The 26,406-nt window shown below is 40.4% G+C and overlaps 1 protein-coding gene and 1 pseudogene across 1 annotated transcript in view; both read right to left on the bottom strand.

The window, feature by feature from the left end:
* The window catches only part of ANK3 (ankyrin 3), a 670,144-nt gene extending 662,899 nt beyond the window's left edge, over positions 1 to 7,245 (bottom strand). The window contains exon 1 of the mRNA XM_032842405.1: positions 7,161 to 7,245. Coding sequence (XP_032698296.1) covers positions 7,161 to 7,217 — 57 coding nt within the window. The 5' untranslated portion in view covers positions 7,218 to 7,245. The remainder of the gene's footprint in view (positions 1 to 7,160) is intronic.
* Positions 7,246 to 16,804: 9,559 nt separating this feature from the next.
* Positions 16,805 to 17,072, bottom strand: LOC116879688 (annotated as a pseudogene).
* Positions 17,073 to 26,406: the final 9,334 nt, after the last annotated feature.

Below are 26,406 nucleotides of genomic sequence, written 5' to 3'. Positions count from 1 at the left end.
GTACATTCTATACAATGAAATACTACTCAGCAATAAAAAAGGAATAATCTACTAATAGCGACAACAGCAAGGATATCAAAAACCATTCCACTAAGGGAAAGAGACCAGGTACGAAAGAAAACAAAATGAACCCACGGTGAAGGAACTCAGAGCAGCATGTGCCTGGATGATGGAAGTGAGTCTAACTGGGAAAGAACACAAGCAAACCCAGGATGATAATAAACATTTTGTTGTGACGGGGCGTATCATTTGGACACTTCACTGTACACTTAAATATAGTGAATTTTAGATCTCAAATTATAAATCATAAATCTCAAATTATAAATTATATCTCAATAAATGTGATTAATAAACATGCACGCACACCAACACATACACAAGAGGAAGAAAAATCTATTGGGCTGAACTTGACTTCCAAAGTCACAAAGTCTTCAAAATCCTGTTTCACCATTCTAACATCTAATAATCCAGTTACAGACCTCAGTTCTCTCTTCTAATTCAAATATCTGAGGATCCACTTAGTAATTACTTTGTTCTCAGTGGGAAACAGAGAGCTGATCAACCAATCTCAGTACAAGAGCCCTTTCTTTACTTACAAATTCTATGACACCCTAGAGAATAAAAACTAGTTCTCATTCACCCATGTGTCCGCATGTGTGCCTGGGCCAAATACATTATAGATAAACAAACCATTGATTCAACCCAAAAATGCAGTGCATTTCACTGCCTGTAAATGGTGTGCTGCAACCAGCCAATACTAGCTTCAATACACATCTTCCCACCTCCATGTTCACTTCCCACTAGCAACTTTAAACCAGTCCTGATGGAAGTACTCGGTGCTATTGTTAAGTAACAGACATTTGGTCTTTGACCCTATTTCTGGCGTGAAGCCTCCTAAAAACCCTTAGAATTTCCTAAGTGATAAGAGAAGGAAAGGTGTCTTGTTATGTTAATGAGGTGACTTTCAGAAAGCTCCTAACTGGCTGGCAGTGAAGTCAACCGTGGGATTAGAGGGTTGGAACGTTCTACCCCACCCCCCCACCCGCCAGACCCCTCCCCAGCCTCCAGGGAGGAGAAAGGTACTGGAAGTAGAATCACTTAACCGCCCACCAATGACTTAATCGATCATGCCTGTGAAATGAGGCCTCCTTTCAAACCCAAAAAGACAAAGGTTCCGGATTGGTGAACACATAAAGATGTGGTAAGAGTGGCATCCAGAGAAAACCTGGAAGCTCTGAGCCCTCTCCCTAACATTTGAAGAATTATTTTAACATCAGGAATGCCAAAATGTGAGGGGGGAAATGCTTCTGAGAAATAAAGAAATGTATCACTTGATTACTAATCATCTATACCTCTCTCCTAGAATTCAATTTTTTTTTAAATCATAGGCTAATTGATCTGGAATGAACCTTAGAAACTGTTTATATTCCCACTCTCTCTTTCCAGGAGAAAAAGCAAAGCCCAAGAGGTGGTAAGATTCTGAGGTTACAACAAGAGTATGGGGACCAGAGTGGGGACTTCAGTCATGGCCTCCTGATTTCATCATCATCATTGCCTGCTCACTGCTCGAGCAGACAGGGGTTCCAATCCAGTTGCAGCCCTTACCCAACTACAACCTTCCTGAGAAGCCATGAAAGCTCAGTTTCTTTGTGTATAAAATGGGGTGACGTAATAATTCCTACCCTATGGTTCATTTGGAAGTAGACAGTTCCACCATGAGAGGCACAAGAAATCATGGCTGTTATTATTAAAGATGGATATATCTTCTCTGTCCCACTGGACTATGAACTTTTTTTCAAGTAGGCTCCTTCCCCAACATGGAGCCCCACGAGGGGCTTGAACTCACAGTCCTGAGATCAAGACCTGAGCTCAGATCAAGAGTCAGACACTTAACTGACTAAGCCACCCAGACGCCCGGATTATGAACTTTTTTATGTATAAGGATATTTATTTGCAGCATTGGCTATAGAGCTCAAAACACTGGAAGCAAGGTAAATGTTTATTAATAGGGAAAACAGGAAATAAATTATGGTCTCCCCACACTGTGAATATTAGGCAGCCATTAACAAAAATAAATTAGAGCACCTTTCCAGACAGTTTTCTGTGCCTTTTCACGTGTTTCCATCCTGAGGCATTCTTCAGTGGAGAAACTAGGAAATATAAGAAGTCTCTACGTTCCTGATGCACCTCTCCTAAAATTCTTAGGTGCTTTTGTCTACATTTTCTCTTCTTGTTTATTCACTAAAGCCCAAACTAAATTGAGGCACATGATTAAATGAAAATCTAGGCATGGAAAACTGCTACTGGCTCTGTGTGAGTCTTGTACTATGTAAACGATAGGTAACTTGGATTATGAACTTCTTGAGAGTAAAAACCAAGACTGTGGTGCCTTTACCAGATAGGAGCTCAAAAGTATTGTTCAAACAGTTAAAGCTGCTCCTAAATTTGAATGCCAGATCCTTTTCATTTTCATCATTTATTTGATCATATATTCAGCAAGCATTAACTGAACACCGACTGCATGCCAAGCCCTGTGTTCGAAGCTCAAAAGCAAAGCTGCACTCACAGAACTGCTTTTGGCCAGGCTCCACAGAAAGTGTCATTTCATGAACAAGGGGGAAGACAGTAGCCCCACACTTGTATGGCAGACTCTTGGCACCAAGCCTTAACATTACCTAGAGGAGCTGCACAGAACAGAAATGCAGTTCCACGCTAGAGGGACAAAATACCTACTAATGAATCACCACATTATCTTGAAAACACTCTAGTAGCATCCTTTCCAATTCGGCAACATGCAGTTCTTTACGCCACAATGGCATTTAAATTAACTTCCATTCTGCAGCTTTCCTCTACCAAGGCACATCCAAATATTCATGCCCTACCCAGAAAGCAAAATGAATGTTAGGTCCAATTTTTCGATATTCCCCATTCCTTGGTAGTTTCTGAAAATGACAATAACTAAGTATCATCTGATGAAATACCAAATGATTTCTCTCATCTTAAAACTCCAAGTCCAAATACTAGTGCACTTCATCTCCCATCTACTAATATACATTACAAAGTACTAAAGACAGTTTATTAAAAAAAAAAAAACAAAAAAAAAACTACCATCTACTCAGATCTGAAATCATGTAACTTTCCTGTGACTGCTTTCTGCAAGCCTAACATAAGATACTTGCTAATTATTCCACACAGGACCTTCCCAAGAGAGGAAATTCAGGAGTGATTTCCATAAAATGTCAACGAATTGACTCAATCTTAGTGTCATTGATCTCATTCCAGTCAAACAGGAACCAGATTGGTTCCTGGACAAATCACTGTCTTTTTGAATGTAAGTTTATATTCAAGATATAGTTTGCCTTTTCATACACTCTGAGACAAGTGTCCAGGAGCACTTCACCATGACTAAAGATTTTGAAGATGTTACCATAACCATTTAGGGTCTGGTCAGAACAAATACTCAAAGCCTGCACTTACCTTTGACAGAACTTGAAAGTTCTTGAAAGCTATAACAAACCACAGTAGGGCTTCTAGTACTTAAAAAATACATCTAATACATAAAAATAATAATAAAAAATTTATATTAAAAAATACAGATTTGGGGGTGCCTGGGTGGCTCAGTGGGTTAAGCCTCTGCCTTCGGCTCAGGTCATGATCTCAGGGTCCTGGGATCTGAGCTCCACATCGGGCTCTCTGCTCATTAGGGAGCCTGCTTCTCCCTCTCTCTACGTGCCTCTCTGCCTGCTTGTGACCTCTCTCTCTGTGTCAAATAAATAAATAAAATCTTTTAAAAAAATAAAATAAAATAAAAATAAAGATTTTTAAATGTCTCGTAGCAAGTAGATAATACCTAATTAACCTTAAAAATTATATCATGGAGAGGCACCTGTGTAGCTCAGTCAGTTAAGCACCTGCCTTCAGTTCAGGTCATGATCTCAGGTTCCTAGGATTGAGTGCAGCATTAGGCTCCCTGCTCAGCTAGAGTCTGCTTCTTCCTCTCCCTACCCCCGCTCATTCTCTCTCCCTCTCTTACTCGCTGTCTCTCAAATAAATAATAAAATCTTTTAAAAAATTATATCACAGAAGGTAATGTTAAAATTTAAGCTGTTTTCACAAATTAAGTTGTTGACAAAGGATGAATGAAAAATCAAAATTAAACGGCCCTATTCCAGGTACTTTTATTGTTCCAGCACTAACCCAACATCTTATGGGCATTCACATTGTGAGATCTAAGAGTAGAGTTAGGTGACCAACAGTCCAGTCAATACATACAGGGAAAGGTTACTTCAGATCTGATTAGATCATTAGTAACCTTGATCTTCTCAGAAGGGTAAACTTTGGTAAGTTTGGAGACATTGCAGCAAGGCTACACATTTCAATTAGAATTTGTTAACTCATAAACGTTCTTGTATAAAAGTGTTAAGTAACTGATCTCATCAATTTCAAGTATTTGGTTTATTCGAAAATGTAAAAACGCCACTTATATAGACTAGAATTTCACATGACCTCCGATTGAAATTATGTCGATATCCTATAATTACGGTAACATTCTACAAAAATATGCAAACATTTTGTGCATAAAAAATGAGTAACTTTGAAACAAATAATAATAGGAAATCATCCTACAACCACTGACAGTCCAGAACAGTTATATTCTTTTCAATTACCAAAATATTATTCTAGAATTAGGCAGACTCACTTGCTCCATTAACACTGTAAAAGGGAAAAAAAAATTTTTTTTAATATTGAATAAAGGAAAACCACAGTCCTAATGTAACCACCGCCACAAAAATGCAAACAAATTCAGAATCCACAATGTTTCCTTGGATTCCAGAACACACCACTGGTCTTTATATTGTCTGAAGGACATTGAGCCACATTCTCTACTATGGAGCCTAACACATAGCTGTGCAGGTTACGAAACAGATATTTATTTATGCTTTAACAAAAAGAACACTGAGAACCATCACAAATGGTTTGTCATAAATAAACATTCTTTAACCACAGCCCAGATTCACAGCTCACTTACTTATCCTCCACTGATTTGAGAACTAAGAGAAATCAGTCCTGGGGATATTAGTAGCTGTGTTGAAGATACTCAATAGATCGTTTTATTTTTGTTTTTGTTTCAGAGCTGTGATTTTCATTTTACATTCACTTTCAATATTGAAAATCTGCTTCCTTAAAGATGCACCCAACTGAGCGCAGGTCAGCAGATTATAAGGAAGCCAGAACTGCTAAGGCAGCAATCCATGTCAACTCTGAGACTGTCTCTCTCCAGTTTTCCTACTATAGCCTACCTGCAGTGGCCTACCCTCCTGGAATAAACTAGGGTTATAAACCTAGGGTGACTCCCAGCCATGCTTTTAATAGAAAGTGGTCTCGTGGGCCACCTGGGTGGCTTAGTTGTTAGTGTCTCCCTTCAGCTCAGGTCATGATCCCAGTGGGATCAAGCCCCACATCCGGCTCCTTGCTGGGCTGAGAGCCTGCCTGCTTCTCCCTCTCCCACTCCCCCTGCTTGTGTTCCCTCTCTCACTGGGTCTCTCTCAAATAAATAAATAAAATCTTAAAAAAAAAAAAAAAATAGAAAAGAAAAGAAAGTGGTCTCTTCCAAAATTAGACAAGCCACATTTATTCTAAAATAAGCAAAATTAAAATTCACAATCAAGGTAGTGATAAAAACCACCAATTCACTTTGCCAAGACTGAAGAGTCTTCTTTTGAGGACTTCTCCTGGACTCCCTGAGGATTTTGACAACTCAAGACATAAAGGTTTGAAGATTTGTATGTTTCAAGTACAATTCTACCTAACTTGAAACCAAGTAGATTATCGCTTTCAAGACTACTCCAACATACCTGATTTTTTTAAAGGTAGTTTTCTTATTTTCCAAAAATAGATCATGCAAGCTCATGATTTAAAAAAAAATGGGGGGGGGGAGGACTGCCTGGGTGGCTCAGTCCTTAAGCATCTGTCTTCAGCTCAGGTCATGATCCCAGGGTCATGGGATCCAGTCCCACATCAGGGTTCTGCTTCTCCCTCTCCCTCTGTCTGCTGCTCCCCAACCCCCTACTTGTGCTGGCTCTCTGTCAAATAAATAAATAAAATCTTTAAGATAAAAACAAAAATTTAAAAAGTCCCAAAAAAGAACGGGAAAGTAAGTCTCCCTTCCACCCGTCCTCCCTCCAGGTCCCTCCCCAAGGACAACTTGCTATTTCTTGAGGCCCCTTCTGAGGCCCCTTGAGGCCCCTTCCGAAATTCTATGAATGTGCAAACCTACTCAAGTATTTTAAACCAATTATCCTCCATTCTACACCCAGCGGCAGCCGCAAAACTGCCGCTGAACGCCTCTGGGCGTAAAGGTGGCAATCTGCTCCAGGGGAGTGGGGTGGAAGAGACTTCTCTTGAAGCTGTGGTTTTGCACATCACGCACCCGGTTTTTACTTCGTGTGTGTTTCCCTTGCACTCCTGGCTCTCAAAGAGGGCAAGAGGTAAAAACACCACAAGCCACCCCCCAGGCACTGCCACTATATCCCTACTGGTTGCCTTTTACCTATGCCCCAATCTTTACGTATATTTTGTATTCTGACCCGATTAAATCAAATATCTCGACTCACCACCACCACCACCACCACCACCCCCCCAAAAAAGGCGTAATTCTGAAGGTAACTTTCAGCACCAGGTGATTTCCTCCCCGCCAAACCTGCAGCCTACTTCGGTCGTGTCCTTAGGAAGGGTTCAGCCTGGCACGGAGTTGGCGGCGCGAGCCAAGAACACAGAAGCCCAAAGACGGGAACCCGAAAAGGTGAGGGCGTCCCGAGCCCTGCGCCGCGCGTTTCTTAGAGACAAATGTTTCGAAGCAGAAGCCCCAAATCCTTGGGCCCTCTTCGCTCCTTCCTCGGGATGCTCGCGCGCTGGGGCAAAACACCAGCTCACGCTTCTGCCCCGGGCCGCAACTCCAGCCCCGCGCAGCCGGACCCCCGCGACCCGCAGCCATCGGGTCCCCCACCGCTCGCCTTCCCGGCGCCGCCCGGCACCCCGAGGAAGGCAGGCGTCCGGGCAGCCCCCTGCGCCGCACGGCTCCCGGGACCCCCCAGCCCCAGGCTGCCCGCCCGCCCCCGCCGCGAGGGAAGCCACAGGTAGGGGGGCGGGGCGGCGCTTACCTGCGCAGAAGGGGTGCTCTCGGCGCCGGCCAGAGAGGAGGAGGTGGAGGAGGCCATGTTGTTGAGCTGCTGCGGCCGCTCCTTCCAGGAACTCCGCTCTCCCCGCGCCCCGCTCCTCCTGCCCCCCAGCGTGGGACTTCTGCGGGAAAAGTTCGGCGGCGGCTCAGCAACGCCAAGCGCTGTCCCGCGGCGCCCGCCCCGCGGCTGTCTCCTCCCCCTGCTGTGTCCGCAGCGCCCGCCAGGTGCCCGCCCGGGCCGGTGCGCGGGGGGCGGGCCTCGGCCCAGGTGGAGACGCCGCGGAGGGGCCGGCCGGCTCCCCACGGAAAGCCCGCCCGACGAGCATGCCCAGTCGGCGGGCGCTCGGGGGTCTGCGCGGCGGCGGGCGAGGGAGCGGGGGCGGAGGGCTGGGGGGGCGGCGGTCTTACCTGGGCAGGAGGGGAGCAGAGGTAGCTCTAGGAAGGGCGGGAGGGCACGTCCTGGTTCCCGCGGGCTGCTGAATAGAGTTCCCTTAGCCACCTCCATGATGAGAACAAAATAAGAGTAATATTCTCTGATTATTTGATTCATTGGACTATTCAAGTGCAAGTGAATAAAATCATTGAGCAATGTTGCTTTTGCCTTATTATTATTAATCTATAGCATACAACCCATATAGAAGCAGTGTTTGCCAGGCAGATAGCTTCTAAACAAAGTCCATAGCCTCCCTTCCTCCCCACCGAGGTGCTAGCAGCACGCAGATTGCCTCAGCTCTGTGTCCAATTAAAAAATAAAACTCCAGAGTCGTCCGGGATGTGAGGTAGGCACTGAGCCTGATCTAGCAAGAAATTAGGGGACAGGACCTCTGAGTGTCCTTGTTTCTAGGAGCTTAAAGAGCAAGGCTTTCGGAGCTCCTGTCCTGGACCAGGCTGAGGGACAGTTGGATTCGGGATACTCCCCTCACAACACTTCTTATTCAGATCCGGGTGTGAAGCAAGGCAACTACCATCCCTCACTAATGTCTTGCGAAAGGAGAGCCTCTCCTTAGTGTCAGGGGAGATGCGTTCAGTCTGCGCATCAACAGGGCCGGGACATTAAAGGACTGCGGATCACATTGGCAAGAAAGTTATTCCCTTTTCAATTCTCCTTCAGTTCTTCTGACTACTACAAGGAGAAAGTATTCTGACCCTAAATTCTCTGTTTATCAAAGAGCGGGTCCCACGCTCAAAACCTTAGGTAAGCACTGGTATCTAACCAGAATTTATAGCATTGTTAAATTTTCATTGTTTAGTTTCATTGTTTATTGTTACTTTCTATTTAGGGCAAGTGAAAGTGGTTTTCTGTTTAAGGTAGAGACCCACAGTTTCCTTTTTAAGCAAGTGTATGTAAGTTTTTAAAAATTACATAAATATAGTAATAATTCAGATGGGACTGAGATAAAGCAAAATTCCAGAGGTACGTGAGGAATCACTGAAATGCATAACAGTGTTTTCATCAACTAGTGACAGCTACACGCAGGAGTAAGTCCTTCACCAGAAAGCAGTGCGTTTGCTCTACCTCTGATTTAACACCTAGCTCATTTCCTCCATAGCACACAGAAAGCTGAGATAGTATTTATTGGCACCAGCTCTGTGTTGGGCTTTGTGCTAAGCATCTTATTTGTGTTATCACATTTAGTTCTCCCAAAATCTTTGCAAAACGAGCAGTAGGATCTGGAAATTGAATCTCAGAAATGTTATTTTGGCCAAGGTCACAAACTAATAGAGCACCAAAGACTCCAAAGTTTGAGCATTCCTAACTCGATTTTTAAAAACCACCTCAGGGGCACCTGGGTGGCTCAGTGGGCTCAGGTCATGGTCCCAGGGTCCTGGGATCCAGCCCTGCATCAGGCTCTCTGCTCAGTGGGGAGCCTGCTTCCTCCTCTCTCTCTCTGCCTGCCTCTCTGCCTACTTGTGATCTCTTGTCTTTCAAATAAATAAAATCTTCTTAAAAAATAAAATTAAAATAAAAAATAAAAACCACTTCAGAATTTAGCGTGTCCATACCCCCCCAAACTTTATATCAAATTCAACATTTCACAAAGATCCTCCCAAAATTTAAGAGCCACTGTTACCATTATTTACAAAACACTCCCATGTCTTGGATTATAACATCCATAGAGGCAAATGCTCTGTCTTCTTGTCTCTTTACTATACACAGCTTGGTGCTTTATCTCCTCGGCCACTCGGGTATTGGTTGAGCCCAATCAGGCACACAGTTCAGTCTACAAGAATGGGGTGGGGGCGGCTTGGGAAGAGCTTCACTTGGGTCAATCCTGCACACCCAGGGGTATTTTACTAGCCAGCTCCCTGGCACACACAGCCATAAGAGCCATCTTAAACAAGTGGCAAGCAGCCAACCAGGTAGACAAAGGAGGGAGGAAGATACAAAAACCCGGCTGGAAGTTAGCACAAGAAGCAATACCTGGGAGATGAGCCCAGAAAGTCGTGCTTTCCTGCAGAGCTATTCCAGTCCAGTCTGCTTATCGGGCCGCCTGCTTCTGAGAAGCACTTGTGTTCAGGTAAAACATACTTCTCCTCCCTCCAGAGGCAGGCTGCAACACCCATGAAAAAGCTGACTACAAGAAGTGACTGGGAGTCTGGCAGCACTTTCCTACCTTTAAAAACTAAAATTAAAACAAAAACTTTCCATACCGTCCATGACTGCCTCTAATTTTGGCCTCCTTCTCTCTGCCCCTCCTTTCATAGCCAAGTGTCTTAAAAGGACAGTGGTCCCTTGCACACTCCTTCAGAGTTACTCTCTGCCCCTCCTCACTTACTGAAACTGCTCTTCTCAAATCACAGTTGACATCCTTTTGGCCATGGCCCTTGTAGAGTTTTCCAGACATTATCTCAGCTGATCTTTCTAGGGCACTTAACATGGTCCACAGTTTCCTTTCCTTCCCCTTAAGTATTTTCTAGGACTTCAGTCTTCCTTATTTTTCATACCGGGCACTGTCTGTGATCTCAGCCACATTAAGGCTTCCACTCTCACGTAAAAACTCCCAAGTCCAACTAAGGTTATTTCCTTGAGCCCCAAACTCATACTTCGTCATGTCCAAAAGGGAATGCCAAGCAACACAGATCTGGAAGCCAGGAGAGAAAGCTAAGATGTCCTGGAGGGGAGGAGGCTCTGTACCTCCTCCCTCCCAGTCCAATCAGATACTGAGTCCTAATTCCTTAAAATCACTCTAAATCATCTCCTCTTATCCATCCCCACCACATCCCTACCTTTGCCCTCCCACCTGCTACAAGTTCTTGAGCAATTATCACGTGCCAAACCAAGCCAACTTGCATTTTCTCATCATCTCTCACTAGACAACTAAAGTTGCTTGAATTTTGTGTAGTGCATCAGCTCTGTCACCCAATATTATGATTTTTCTAAAATTTCAAATATCCTCACATGACTACACACTGTTAAAATCTTGCAAGAGCTTTCTTTATGCTTCAGGGTAATGGTTACAGCTGCCTCCTCCTGATCTCAGCTGTTCTCCATCAGCATCTCCAACTGCATGCCCTTCTCCATCTCTGTCTCAGGCACATCCTACAGGAGCCAACCAGCCTGAACTATTTGCAGTTCCCCACCCCCAAACACCAAGTCCATTGTCTTCCTACAGGCTGTCCCTACTGCCTAGAAAACCCCTACCCCATCCTCCAGTCCTTTGCCACCTCCATTGTCTCTGTGGAGTGAACTCCTATTCATCCAGCAAGACTCCATTCAGAAAATACAACTTTAAGGAAGACTTCCCTGACATCTTTTCAATTAAAATGTGGTTCAGGGTGGCCTGGCTGGCTCAGTTGGTAGAGCCTATGACTCTTGATCTTGGTTGGAGTCATGTGTTTGAGTTCCACATTGGGCATAGAGATTGTTAAAAAACAAAATAAAATAAAATAAAAATTTTTTGAATGTTCATCACCCTCTCTTTGTTCTTCTAAAACACCCTGCAGTGTGACTGTAATTATTTTGAAGAAGGGTCGACTCTTTTCTGAATTCAGAAATCTTAAGCACGATAAAAATCAACCACCTATACCAAACTGATGTGAAGCCATTTATAGTCTTCATTCCATTTAGTATGAATAGTTGCAGGTTTTAATTGTGAGGTACTACCCCAGACTCTTTTATGGGTGTTATGTGGTATATCGTATGTGCACCATATGAACATTCTAAAAATTCAGCATTGTGAAACACATCTGCCTTGAAAGGTTTCAGATAAGGTATATAGATCTATGTAAGCACTGCTTTCCTTGTCTGCCTCCCCCTTTAAGCAAAAGCTTCTTGAAGCATCCACCTGTGTGTTTTTCATGTCCAAATCTCCAGTATCTAACACAATGTCAAAAATATATTTATGAACTTGGACTGTATTTCATAGGACTGATTCCCAAGGTCGAAACCCGATACCCTTCTTTGCTTCCCACGTGGCTTTCCCTCCACTGGGCTACACTATACCTTGCATGCACATCAGATTTCTCCCTGTATAATCATTGTTTGCATAACTGTGTCTGCAGTGAGACAGAGTCGGTTGAAAGTGAAGATGAGGATGTATTAATCTCTGTATTTCTGTGTTCACAGAAACCAGCACAATATCACACACTTTACATCCTGGCTCAATACGCTGTTGAATGATAAACAGTAGAAAAAAAAAATCAAAGGAGGAGAGAGGAAGAAGGAAAGATGAAAAAGAAGTTGGAAGAAGTCTGGGTCAAGATGATTTAATCACTATTAAGGGAACTCTGAAGAATATTTTGACCATCAGTCACGTCACAATATTTGTCATATTTGTGCATCAACTTTATTATTTAATATTTTTATTTACATCATCTTACTTTTTAATCTAGCCAATTTATTTTTAAAAGAAACATTACCTTACCATGTTAATGGAAAAATCACTTTCACTTGCACCCAACAGATATGATAAAAACAAAATATTGTAGATTTGCTGATTTATTGTATATTCTGTCTGAGGCCCTCTCTCATCAATTAAAAAAAATGTAACAAGGGTTAAGAGGACACAAACACTGGCACTATATGTCAACTTTCTCCTCAATGTTAATGGAAGGAGTGAAAAAGAACTGAAAAGGGACAATCTTACACAATTCAACATTATTTAATACTTTGTCCTTAAGCCACCTAAGGTTACCTCAAGAACCACCATTGTAAGGATGATATGAACTTTCTTATCCTCACTCTGCTTCCACATTTATATATTTCTTCACAACCTCAATTAGACACTCTATTCCTTCCAGAGCAATTTCTACTGTGGTTTGACTCTAACTCACAATTGTGTTTAAGCAGTAGGAATTTCCCACCTGGGCATGAGCAAAAGAGAAAAGTTGATTTCTTACACTGTTTTACAAAATCTGCAATAAACAGGGAAATAAGAGGGGCGCCTGGGTGGCTCAGTGGTTTAAGCCCTCGCCTTTGGCTCAGGTCATGATCCCAGAGTCCTGGGATCAAGCCCTGCATGACTCTCTACTCAGCAGGGAGCCTGTTTCTCTTTCTCTGCCTGCCTCTCTGCCTACTTGTGATCTCTCTCTGTTAAATAAATAAATAAAATCTTAAAAAAAAAAAAAACCTGGGAAATAAGAGTTATTACAGGAAACTATTGCCTGTGAGAAAATTTTTTATTAAGTTCAGGAGATTATGGTTAGTGAATATGTGTTTGTTTCCTAAGATTAGCAAGTAACAGAAAAACATTTCTCAAATAAAAAACATATTTGGTTACCACTATCCATGGAGACTGTGACTGTGTATAAGAATATGTCCCTTAATTTGTAAATTTTATGAGAGAAAGCGGCTCACCAAGCACAAAGTTGAACCAAAATATTTTCCCTCTTGTGGTCTTTGGCCTTTCTCCCTATTTATGGTTTCAACAGTGTAGAAACTCATCCCCCTAATATACAATAAAGATGATGGCTTAGCCATATTTTTATCAAGGTCAACTGGAATGAGAAGACAATGTTTATTTATTGAGTAAGTTTTGCAGTCCCATGTAAAATATGGTTAAATAACTTATTTTAGTGTCCATTTCCATTACTTAACTCCTTAAATTTCTTTAACATTTGAAAGGAAATAGAAATTATTCGGGTATCCCCTATAGAATGAGAAATACTGTGTGACTCAACAAAGTATTTGAGATAACTAATTATTGATTTAAAAAACCCAATCACATGGATGCCTGGATGCCTCAAGTCAGTAAAGCATGCAACTCTTGATCTCAGGGTTGGGAGTTCAAGCCCCGGTTGGGTGTAGAGATTACTTAAAAATAAAATCTTGGGGCATCTGGATGGCTCAGTTGGTTAAGCGACTGTCTTCGGCTCAGGTCATGATCCCAGGGTCCTGGGATGGAGCCCCGCATTGGGGGTCCCTGCTCAGTGGGGAGCCTACTTCTCTCTCTCCCTCTGCTGCTCTGCTTGCTTGTGCTCTCTTGCTTTCTCTAATAAATAAATAACATAAATTTCTCAAATAAATAAAAAAATCTTAAAAAAAAAAGAAACCCAATTACATAGTAGTTTACAAAATGGGATAATAAACTTCATAGTAATAATAAGTTTCATAATTATAATAAACTTCATAGTAGAGTTGCAGAAGACAAAAGACCAATGTGGTAAATTCTACCTTCTCACTACATTCTGAGTATGACAACTTTTCATCGATTCCTCTTAGCTTTGGTCTGGGATTTCAAAAACATATAAAGTGATGATAATATGAATGATGCTAACATCAATGCTCAAGAATACATAGAAATACCTCTGAAACAAATAATACATCATATGTTAATAAAAAATTGAAAATTTTTTAAAAAAGAATACATAGAAAAAGTTTCCATAAAGCAAAACTAATTAACAGTAGGAGATAAATTGGTAACTTTCAGGCCCATATTAAGAAAGCAAAGCAAGCTTTCCTTATTACTGTTGCCCAACTTCCCACTGAAATGATCTGTGTTGATTCTAGTTGAGGGTGCTTAGGAAAGCAAAGGAAAGGAAGACTTCGAATTGTTCATTGGTGTAGTATCTAGGTCACAAGAGGAAGATAATAAAAGAAAATGATACCTGAGGGACATCTGGGTGGCTCAGTCAGTTAAGCATCTGCCTTCGGCTCAGGTCAGGATCCCAGGGGATCAAGTTTAGCTTAGGGCTCCTTGCTCAGTGAAGTGCCCGCTTCTCCCTCTGTCTGCCCCTCCCCCTGCTTGTGCTCTCTCTGTCTCTGACAAATAAGTAAATAAAATCTTGGAAGAAATGAAGGAAGGAAGGACAGAAGGAAGGAGAAAGAGAAAAGGAAGGGAGGAAGGAAGGAAGGAAGGAAGGAAAGAATTAAATAAGTTAAGAAAGAAAAAAAGGAAATGACACTTGAGAACCAGATGTGGGAAAATAAAAAGGAACAGACTTTCCTTTACAATGTTTTCTTTTTCCCCCACATTCTCTTTTTAGTTCTCTCTCGCTTCCTTTGCTCTTCTCTGTCCTGATTCTGCTAAATCAGAACCAAGCTCTCTTAATTCAGGTGTTTTCATCTTTGTCTTGAGCCAAGGGAAAAAATAACCAAGAAGCTCCTTGACCTACTCCAAGCACGCTTTGCTCCCGGCTCCCATAGAATTACCTGTGTTTTATAAACGCCTTCTAATGGCCTTGTTTGGGACTTTCGCATCAAAGAATTCTAATTGTATACCACAGTGTAATATAAAACCTTGCACTTCAAATCTGAGTTTTTTAAACCCAAAAAAGAAAATAGGTAAATAGGGGTGCCTGGGTGGCTCAGTGGGTTAAAGCCTCTGCCTTCAGCTCAGGTCATGATCCCAGAGTTCTGGGATCCAACCCCGCATGGGGCTCTCTGCTCAGCAGGGAGTCTGCTTCCCCCTCTCTCTCTCTGCCTGCCTCTCCACCTGCTTGTGATCTCTGTCAAATAAATAAATAAAATCTTAAAAAAAAAAAAAAAGAAAATAGGTAAATAACTAAACTCAATTTGTTGAAAATGGAAACACACCAGCACAACTCCCCAACACTGCCCCCAACTTCTGCACCCTCTGAGACCACCAAAACTTTTTGGTCACTAGGTCAATCCTATAACTGATCATTTGATTTTGCCCACTCTCCCCTTTGTCTACTCTTTCAAGAACAGTGTGTGTAGCTGGCTTAAATTTTATACTGAAAGTTTTAGAGAGCCATATGAAATACTTGTGGATACTCAGGATCCTATAGAACCAGACTCAGGGATCACTGACTTAGTTAAAACCGATAACTACTGAAATAGTCTTCATGATCTTAGGTTCAGTCCTATTCCTTCTTTATAGTATTTTCATCGGTTTCCCCTTTGGAAAACTGGTGCTTCCACATATAATTGAGCAAGTTTCTCTACTGCAAAAGGGTGCCGCACCCAGGAGCCATTCACATCACAGTTAAGAGTAGAGTTGAATATTTCTATCACATGGTTTTGGTAGACAGCCCTAAAAAACAAACAAACAAACAAACAAACAAAAAACAGTATTTAAAAAAAATATATTTCCTACAGATGAAGATACAGTATTATAAAGAAGAAGGTCTTCGGAGTGCCTGGGTGGCTCAGTGGGTTAAGCTGCTGCTTTCGGCTCAGATCATGATCTCAGGGTCCTGGGACTGAGTCCCGCATTGGGTTCTCTGCTCAGCAGGGAGCCTGCTTCCCTCTCTCTCTCTCTGCCTGCCTATCTACTTGTGATCTCTCTCTGTCAAATAAATAAATAAAATCTTTAAAAAAAAAAAGAAGAGGGTCTTCCTTTTTTTTTTTTTTAAGACTTTATTTATTCACTTGAGAGAGAGAACAAACAGTGGAGGAGGCAGAGGGAGAAGCAGGCTCCCCACTGAACAAGGAGTCTGATGTGGGGCTCTATCCCAGGACCCTGGGTCATGACCTGAACTGAAGGCAGATGCTTCACCGACTGAGCCACCCAGGCATCCCAGGGTCTTCCTTTCTTCACGCAAAGATACTCACATGCTGTCCTGCAGGTCTTCTCCAAAAGGGAACATCAAACTCAAAGTACCAAGAAAGCAGGAAGTGGTATATGTCTATCCCCACAGGTCCCAGCAGCTAGCACTGGCTCGAACGCAGGCTTAATGCTAAATTAATACTTGTTGACTGCCTGACTGAACTCTATTTTCCATATGGATTTTCCAGTTCATTGAAATATATTATTTGGTAGGGATGCCTGGGTGGCTCAGTTGGTTAAGTGTCTGCCTTCGGCTCAGGTCATGATCCCAGGGTCCTGGGATTGAGCCCCACACTGGGCTCCCTGCTCAGCGGGAAGCCTGCTTCTCCCTCTCCCACTCCCCCTGCTCGTGTTCCTTCTCTATCAAAATAAATAAAATAAAATAAAATAAAGAAATATATTACTTGGCCTCTCCATTACTTATCCTCTCTTACACTGAATTTATAAATCCATAGTGAACAATTTTAACAAGACTGTTTTTTTTCAACTTTGATGCTTCTGCAGTTCTCTTTTAGAACAGAACTGGATGATTGATACCAGGTCTCATGGCTTTTGTGTTTCAAAACATTCCACTGAAGTCTGCATTTTGAATCATTTTATAAAATGACATTTACATGATGTAGAACAAAACCATGAATTCTTAAGAAATAATGACAAGTAACACAAAGAACAAAGGCTAGTACACATACATTTTCACTTTGTGGACTTCCTTGTCATCACACTCCCTCTGTTTGTTGTAGTAATAGAAAGTATTGTCCCATCTCTGGAGTTTCTTCACATATCCTGTCTCTGGCCAACTGATCTACCATAGAAACTTGTTTCACCTGTTTGTATTCAATTTCATCCCAATAGCCTGCTTGCTGAAATCTGTACAGATTTCCTATGTCTTCTGACCATTTTTTGGCACAACTTACTGGTTTTGGTTTCACGTCAGAACTAGCCATGGCTAAAGAAAGAAATCTTACTTCCAATTATTTCTCCTGGCTGTTCCTGGTCCAGCTTCTACATCGAGACCTCAGTTCTGACTGCTGTCCTCTGCTTGGAATCATTTGTTCCATTTATCCCCATGACTGGCTTCCTCATCTTGGTCTTTGTTAGTATCAATAAAACTATTGATAAATAGAAAGGAAACATAAAGACGTTATATAAATAATGTGATGTTATTTGTTGGTTTATAGGACAATGACATGTGAAGCTTATTTTAAAAGCTTGCTCTTGTTAATCACTTCTTTACAGGTGGGTCTCCTCTTTGGCAGAGCACTTGAAAAATATACCACATGATGTGCCACTAGTATTTCTCTTTAAGCACTGCTTCCTAGGTGTATAGAAAGAGTACATCCGTCTTACATTCCTTCTAGTCTTCGTTACAATGTAGACCAGGGTTGGTAAACTTTTTCTGTAAAGGGCCAGATATTAAGTATTTTAGATCTTACAGACCAAGTAATTTCTGTCACAACAAGTTGGGTACAACCTCACTGTTGTACAATGAGAGGAGTCATACCTAACAGGTGGGCATGGTTATGCTCCCATGTACTAACGAGAACAAGTGGCGGGGCACACGAGCTGGTTTACTGACTCCCAATCTAGACTGCCAGCATGCTATCCTTTGGCTTTGTAGTAGGCACTTTGTTTCATCTCAGGTAATCCCCCAAACAAATCTCCAAACTCCATAAAACGGGTGAGGAAATTAGCGCTCAACAAGCTGACTTTACCAGCTTTGCTTTGCTGGTGAGTCAAGTAGTTGGGTCTGTCTGGATCATAGGTCTTTCCTTGCTCAGAAGTCACCATCTCTGACCCAGAGTACCTGCCCTTGCATCCTAACTGGTCTTCTTGCTTCCCTCCTCCTTCCTAAAATTCACTCTTGTCACAACATCGAGAATGTTCTTTTTTAAACGTAAATTAGAACACATGACTCCTCTGCTTAAAACCCTCCAGTGGCTTCGATTGCCTTTGGAATTAAAACTAAACTCCTTATCCTGCCTATGAAGCCTGCCATTGGCTTGGCCCCGGCCTGCCGCTCTGACCTCACCCAGAGCCCTATTACTCTTCTGCGGACTCCAGCCCCACCAGCCTAAATTCTGTTTCTGAAATGTGCCCAGACCCTTTGGCTCGTGGCTTCTCTACTTCACGCACCATCTGCCGGGAGCATTTTCCAGGCCCTTCCCCCAGGTCTTCCTGCTACCTCCTTCTTGTCAAGTAGATCTTAACCTCAAGATCATTTTCCCCAGAAGCCTTCCAGGATCCTGAAGCCTACGCTTCCTCATCAATCGTGTTTTCCTTTGTACAGCGCTCATTCCTATGCCAACTCTCTAGTTCTCTGTTCATTGCCTGTCTGTCCCTCTAGAATATAAGCTCTACAGTCTTTTTCCTTTTTATTCGCTGTTATATGATCAGAACATCCAATGGTGCATGGTATTTATTAAGGACTCAAGAAATATTTATAAACATCTACTTAATGAAAGTTTATTAACAAAAATCCCATGGTCTTCCTCACAATTTACCACTTCCCAGGACTGGCTGAGGCTATTTCTCATTAGTCACATTCTAACAGTTGATTGGGAAATCATTTGGTTTGTGTTGTTCCATCCATATTCCTTAACTTGTATTTATTACCCCACGAACATAAGCAGACAAAAACAAACCATGCCAACTTCGTTGGCCAGTTAGTACAATGCAAAGATGATGCTATACTCCCTTTAAAGAACAATACTGTTGAAAGTGACAGCCTCATCTTAAGAGCGCTTGAATTCTGTTGTTTAGATAAGCAGCCTCTCCGTGCAGTTTAACCCTAGAATGCCATTCTTCAAAGGTCTCATTAAAAAATGAAAAAGGGGGACGCCTGGGTGGCTCAGTTGGTTAAGCAGCTGCCTTCGGCTCAGGTCATGATCCCAGCGTCCTGGGATCGAGTCCCATATCGGGTCCTTGCTCAGCAGGGAGCCTGCTTCTCCCTCTGCCTCTGCCTGCCTCTCTGCCTACTTATGATCTCTGTCTGTCAAATAAATAAATAAAATCTTTAAAAAAAAAAAATGAAAAAGGTATGGTCTGTATGGGGAAAAAAAACCTTCATTTCACACCAAGTTCAGAATTTTTTTCCATAATTATGTCTTGCCATGATTATGATCATATGTATTTCAATTCTTAACTTGATTACAGGTCTTCACGAGTAGGGACCACATTTCATTTCATTCCCGTGATGTTCAACACACAGACATTTAATAAATACTTAATGTCTTAAATAAAAAATCAGGAAGGGGAGGAAACAGTGGAAGTGATTGATTTCAAGCAGTCGAAAGTCTTCTGAATCACCAGCCCGTTAAAAGGAAGCAAAAACCCTTTGATTTGGGATACTGAAGAGCATAGTTGTGATTTAAAAAAAAAAAAAAAAAAAAAAGAGTCAGGATCAGGATTTAGAGAGACCCCTCTCAGGGAGCAAGAATTCTTGTCCCCTTACAGGTCCTTCTGGCTGGACTAAGAAACAAATTGACATGAGACACATTAACAGGAAAAAATCAAATTTAATAGGCATACGGATGGGGAATCCACACAAACATGGAAATGCCAAAGACAGTCAGGCAAATGAGGTTATATATGTCATTCTGAACTAAGCAGAAGGACGTAGGGATCTGGAACCTCAGAGAAAAAGAATTCATTTTCAAGCAACAGAAGAGCAGATATTTGGTAATTAGATGCTTGCCCTGCGATCCCGGTAGGTCACTCAGATAACATTTATCTCTGTTAAAAACTCTTATCTGAGGAAAGACCTCCAATTTGGATTCTTCTATGTAGTTAAGTGAGGGACAAAGTTTTCCTTGAACGAGCAGGGTCTCAAATGCATGTCCAAGTGCCACATTCAGAGGGTGAGGGGTCTGAACCCCTCCAGCTCCCTCATCTGAAACTTCCATGGGAGTTTCACAATTAAAAGTTGAGCTGGGGGCTCCTGGGTGGCTCAGTTGGTTAAGCATCTGCCTTCGGCTCAGGTCATGACCCCAGGTTCCTGGGATCGAACCCCACAACCAGCTCCTTGCTTGACAGGGAGCCTGCTTCTCCCTCTCCTTCTCCCACTCCCCCTGCTGTGTTTCTTCTCTCCCTGTGTCTCTCTCTCTGTGTCAAATAAATAAATAAAATCTTAAAAAAAAAAAAAAAGTTGAGGTGGTGGTTGTTTCATCTTACTGATCCAGTCTCTTAGTTCTGACAATAGATCAGTTCAGACAAACTCATTTCGGGAGGCACGATGTAGGCACATTCTCGAAGTTAGACCTATGGTTCAAGTACTCAAGTATTTAAAAAGAGGCATTTCTCTAAAAACAAAAGAAAAACAATGGTTAATGATCAGATCAAATGTCAAGACAGTTTCTGAGTTCTGAGGGCTGCCAGTTGAGAAGACTTCTAGATGTCAGACTTGAAGAATCTTAAGACAGAATGGGGGTGGGTAGCGCAATCTGGCAGATCTTCCTGGTTCAAATGTCTCTAGTGATCTTTCTGAGTGGCTCATAGAGCAATAGAGCAAAGATTGTCTATGCGTGAGTTCTTATGATGATTGCTTCGCATCAAGCCATTTAAATTTAGCTTGCAGGGTTTCAGGAAAAAGACAGTTTTAGTCCTCAACTGATTCCAAGTCAGAAAGGTAGGAGAAAAATCAAAATGTTAGACGGAGATTTGTAGCTAGGCATTGAAGAACACTAGAAGAAATTAGGATCTAGTCCATTTTATGGTGAATTGTAATAAAAATGTAGTATCTACAAAGAAGTGCCAATGACATGTATTTTCTCTATATAAGCACTCTCATTTTCACCAAAGATAGCCAGATTAGCACTAATTTGCTTGCAAAATAAGTCTAGCTGCAAAAAAACCTCAGCCTAATTATTTACATAAGTGCATCAAGAACAGTAATTGACCATGTAGACTCTTTAGAACTTGCTTTGTTGGAACTTTTCATAAGGAATCTCTAGATTGAGCTTTTAATAGCCTCCTAAGGCCAGAAGCCAAGCCATATGGTTGCCATCAGATTTCACCTGCAATGCCTATAGATTTGGGTGAATTTCTCTCTTCTCGGAAGTGCCCAATATCCTGAGGTTCCTGCCCTGCCAGGAAGTGACCTTCTTTACTTTCCTGGTAAGGCTGCTAGGAACTCTATAAGCAAGGTATAAGTCTGATATTTCCAAGGAGGCTTTATTGGCTCCATAAAGCAAATCTTAGTTCTTTAAAACTGTCTGGTCATATCTTAGCCTATGCAGGTCCTTCACATATGACCTTCCAATCAAAGCCTTGGGAATATAACCAGTGTTATCATTTGTGTCATGTCATAAGGATAACAGATTCTTATTGAAATTTACACAAATAAGAGATGCCTGGGTGGCTCAGTTGGTTGGGCATCTGCCTTTGGCTCAAGTCATGATCCCAGGAACCTGGAATCGAGTCCCACATTGGGCTCCTTGACCAGTAGGGAGCCTGCTTCTGCCTCTGCCTGCTGCTCCCCCTGCTTGTGCTCTCCCCCTCTCTGACAAATAGAGTCCTTAAGGGGGAAAAAAAAAAAAAGAAAGAAACTTACCCAAATAAATATATTGCCATAAAAATACTCACTGAGAATTCTCACTGAGAGTTTCTGAATTCTAGAAGGATCTGGAAGGAAAAAAAGATAAATGTTTTAATTTGCTTACAAAGGTATATTTGATTAAATTGCTCTAAGTCAGTTAGCTTAAGAGAAAACGTTTTCTTAAATCTGAGGAAAAACTTTTTTAAAAGGTCAGCAAAATCTCAAACAAAAAGTCACTGGAAGTATAATTATCTTCCTCAGTTCATTGAGTCTCATGTTATTAATTCTTGTTCTGTGTGAATCCAGTTTTTCCACTCCTTCTGGAAATTTTTAGCCGGTTCAATTTTATGATCTTAAGCTTATCAGAAAACTGTACTCAGAGTTTTTTTTTTTTTCATGGGTCTCAGTGAAGATGAAGCAGACTTGCAGGAATAGAGGCATCTGAGTAAAAGTATAACTATTAATGATAAAAGACTTGAAAATAGCCATGGTTAAAGACCTGATTTTTTTTTTTTAAGATTTTGTTTATTTATTTGACAGACAAAGATCACAAGTAGGCAGAGAGGCAGGCAGAGAGAGGGGAGGAAGCAGGTTCCCTGCTGAGCAGAGAGCCCGATGCTGGGCTCGATCCCAGGACCCTGAGATCATGACCTAAGTTGAAGGCTGAGGCTTTAACCCACTGAGCCCCCCAGGCGCCCCAAAGATCTGATTTGACTATACTCTATGCCTGAAAATAATATAACATTATTATTTTAACTCTACTGGAATTAAAATTTAAAAACTTAATAACAAAAAACACAACATACAAAACACACACAACACACACACAATTTACACATATACCATACACACTCCATACGAGAACACAAATAGAACACAAAGACATCTACACATACATCTGATTTGAGTTCATTATAATGCAACTGACAAGGAGATTTGGTTATTTTTGTGGCATAGAAACCTCAAGAGAGTAACATATCAGGATAGGGGCATCTGGATGACTCAGTCGGTTCAGCCTGCAACTTCTGATTTTGACTCAGGTCATGATCTCAGGGTCGTGAGATCGAAACCCATGTAGGGCTCCTCCCTGGGCGTCCCTCCCTCTCCCTCTGCCCTTCACCTCCCTCCCCCACCTTGGGTATGTGCTCTCTCTAAAATATAATATATAAAAATTAAATATAAATTAAATATAAAAATATAATAATATAAATATAATATAATAATATATTAACAATACATAATAAAATAAATATAATATTATATATTAAATATATAAATAAATAAAATATAATGACAAATAAAAATATAATAATATAATATATTATTATATATAGTAAACTATAATAAAATATATAAATATATAATATAAATAAATATATATAATAAAATATAATGATAAAATATAAATAATAATATAATATATAATAATAATATATTGTCATGAAAATACTCACTGAGAATTCTCACTGAGAGTTTTTGAATTCTAGAAGGATCTGGTAGGGAGAAAAGATAAATGTTTTAATTTGCTTACAAAGATATATTTGATTAAATATAAAATATATTAATAAAAATATAATATAATAATATAATATAAAAATATAATAATAACAACAACAGGAGCAGCAGTAGCATACCAGGACATCAGAATTTTAGGAGTTTTATTTAATTTTAGAACACATGTTTTGATAATATATCTCTGTAAATATAATCTAACAGTATTTGATACCACTTATTTGACAATGCTTCCAAGTAATTTAACATATTGAATAAGCTTAGTTAATTTAATTTCTCACCAAATTTTTTCCTCTCGAATGTTCCAGGGACCCGCTGGAAAACAATATTTAATTATCCATTTCATCAAAGTGGCAATAAAGGATATCAAAGGCAAATACAGAAGGTCATATAATTGTGAGTAAAATTTAGCTTTTAATATTAAGACTCTGTTTTCTTAAGTAATCAAAGACCTGATAAATATAGGAAATTATTTTGGCAAACCTAGAGTTATTGTTTTTTAGGCAGACAAAAGGTAAAGAAAAGCTTTTGTTTACAGTGTCTTATGAAGAGTGGACCAATAGTTTAAGAAAACTTTTGTACTTCTTATGAAGAGAAAAGCTGAATCTCAGTCTTACACCAGCGTACTTTCAAAACTCTTCCAATTCTAATCTTGGTCCGGATCATGCATAAAATTCTTTTTCAAAGATTTCCCTTGACAAACCTTCCACAACTTTCTTTTTCATTGAGATTTTGCCCTAAGCCTTCTCTCTAAATAACCAACCTCATTTTAGGACAAAATTACTTTCTTTCCCTCAACAAAAATGTATTCCCATACCTCATACCTTTCTTGTCAAAATACATCTTATTTTCCTTGCATAGAATCACTTCCCTTATCATTTCTAGCAGTCTCAATTACATTTATAAGCATATTACTTTTAGGGGCACCTGGGTGGCTCAGTCAGTTAAGCGTCTGCCTTTGGCTCAGGTGATGATCCCAGGGTCCTGGGGCTCAAGATCGGATACTGTCTGGCTCCCTGCTCAGCGCCTCCCCCCTCTCATTTTCTCTCTCTTTCAAATAAATAAACATTTTTTAAAAAATATTTTATTTATTTATTCGACAGAGAGAGAGAGATCACAAGTAGGCAGAGAGGCAGGCAGAGAGAGGGGGAAGCAGGCTCCCTGCTGAGCAGAGAGCCAGCCCGATGCGGGGCTTGATCCCAGGACCCTGAGATCATGACCTGAGCCTAAGGCAGAGGCTTAACCCACTGAGCCACCCAGGCACCCCAATAAATAACATTTTAAAAAAAGAATATTGTTTTTAGAAACCTCAGTCTCCAGTGGAAACTAAGAAGTAACCAATTGTGAACTGTCTGTTACATTAGAATTCTTTAGACAGGCAGATTTATTGATATGTTTCATTTTGTAATTTTTGGAAACATGTATTTTTTTCATAGTACAATATTCCACTAACGCATAAAATATGTTTATTAACAGACCCAAATTTATCTGTAGTTTTTCTGTAATAAGACAAAAGTAGATAAACCCTGTTCAGTACTTAATGTTTAGATAAGATAAAATATTATCTTATTCAGAAATAATCTAGATTATCAACGAACTTAACTTTTCTCATTTAACTTGGCAAAACTTTAAAATTTTAGGTTACCAAAGATTTTGGAAGCTATTTGAAAGCTTAGCTACAAACCTTTTTACTTTTTTACATATATTTAATTTATTTGTTCTTAACAGTTAGACTACCCACGAAAACTTCATGAGGCATTAGGCAAGTCAACCATTATTCTAAGTTTCTTTTTTACTGACAAATTTTGCAACAAAAATACCATGAACTTACTTGACTTTTAGTAAACACAAAGAGAATAAAAGTTTTGTACTTAATGCTGGTAACTCTAAAGACATGTCTATTTTATTTAAAACAGCAACCTTAAGTGAGCTTTAATACCAAATATTTTCCCAGATCATGTGAGCTTGAAAAACATTTGGGTTAATTTCTACCCTTCTGAATTTTAGAATGCCCAATCCTTAGAAGCGCACGTCTTCAAGCCAACTAAATAGAGCTCTTTTACATACTAATTTTAGCAATACCACCCAGAGGTAGAGAAAATATCTCATATTTACACATACATAGACACACACACACACACATACACAAACACAGACACACAAACTCAGACAAGATGTAAACAAAAATCTTAATTTTGTTTCTACTAATATTTGTGGAAAGGACAGTATAGGCTCAATTTTTAAATACGTCCCTCTATTTATTTATTTATTTTTACGAAAAACTTTTCCCTAAAGTGTGCATATCAAAGATTGACTCTTAGGTCCTGGAGAAGATATTTGTACCAAAATTGTTATCAAAGACAGAGAGAGTATCTAAATTTTTTGCAAGGTGCAGGTTTGTAGCTTATCTGCCTGTTATATGCTAGAATCTGGGCACAAGAGTCTTCTTAGCAATTTGTATTTTTAGAAGACCTCTTTCCCTCTTTTTTTTTTTTTTCTTCAGTCTCAGGAAATTGTGGGCTGTGTTTACATTTCAAAGACATGATAAGATTTATCACTTCAAGGGACAGAAAAAGAAGGTAAAGAAAAAAATTTTCAGAGTTTCAGGGTAATTGTTATTTAAAGTTTTCCCCTCTTCTTAAAGTACAGACAACTTTGACCCATTGACCCATATCCTGATTGGTTTTTTTATTTAAATGCAATTAATTACCATATAAGGCCTTACTGGTTTCAAAGGTAGAGGTCAGTGATTCATCAGTCTTATATAATACCCAGTGCTCATTACATCATGTGCTCCCTTAATGCCCATCACCCAATTACCTCATCCCCCCACACCAACTCTTCAGCAACCCTCAGTTGGTTTCCTATGATTAAGAGTTTCATATGTTTTGGCTGCCTCTCTGATTTCATCTTGTTTTATTTTTTCCTCTCTTCCCCTATGATCCCCTGTTTTATTTCTTAAATTGCACATATGATTGAGTGCATATGATAACTGTCTTTCTCTGACTTATTTCATTTAGTATCATAACCTATAGTTCCATCTACGTTTTTGTAAATGGGAGGGTTTTTTTTTTTGTTTTTTTTTTTGATGGCTAAGTATTGTTCCTTTGTGTGTATATACCACATCCTCCTTATCCATTATCTGGATTATTTTATTCACGAACATCTTGAAAGAAATAGGCAAGGTTTAGAGATTAATCAGATGGGTGGGCTTTAACTTGTTTCTAAGGTTG

The sequence above is a fragment of the Lontra canadensis genome, unplaced genomic scaffold (assembly GCF_010015895.1).
Source record: "Lontra canadensis isolate GAN:19392208 unplaced genomic scaffold, GSC_riverotter_1.0 scaffold3, whole genome shotgun sequence".
In the NCBI taxonomy this organism is placed as follows: Eukaryota; Metazoa; Chordata; class Mammalia; order Carnivora; family Mustelidae; genus Lontra; species Lontra canadensis.
Note: the sequence above shows the minus strand (reverse complement) of the source record. Positions and strands in the feature narration are given on the sequence as shown.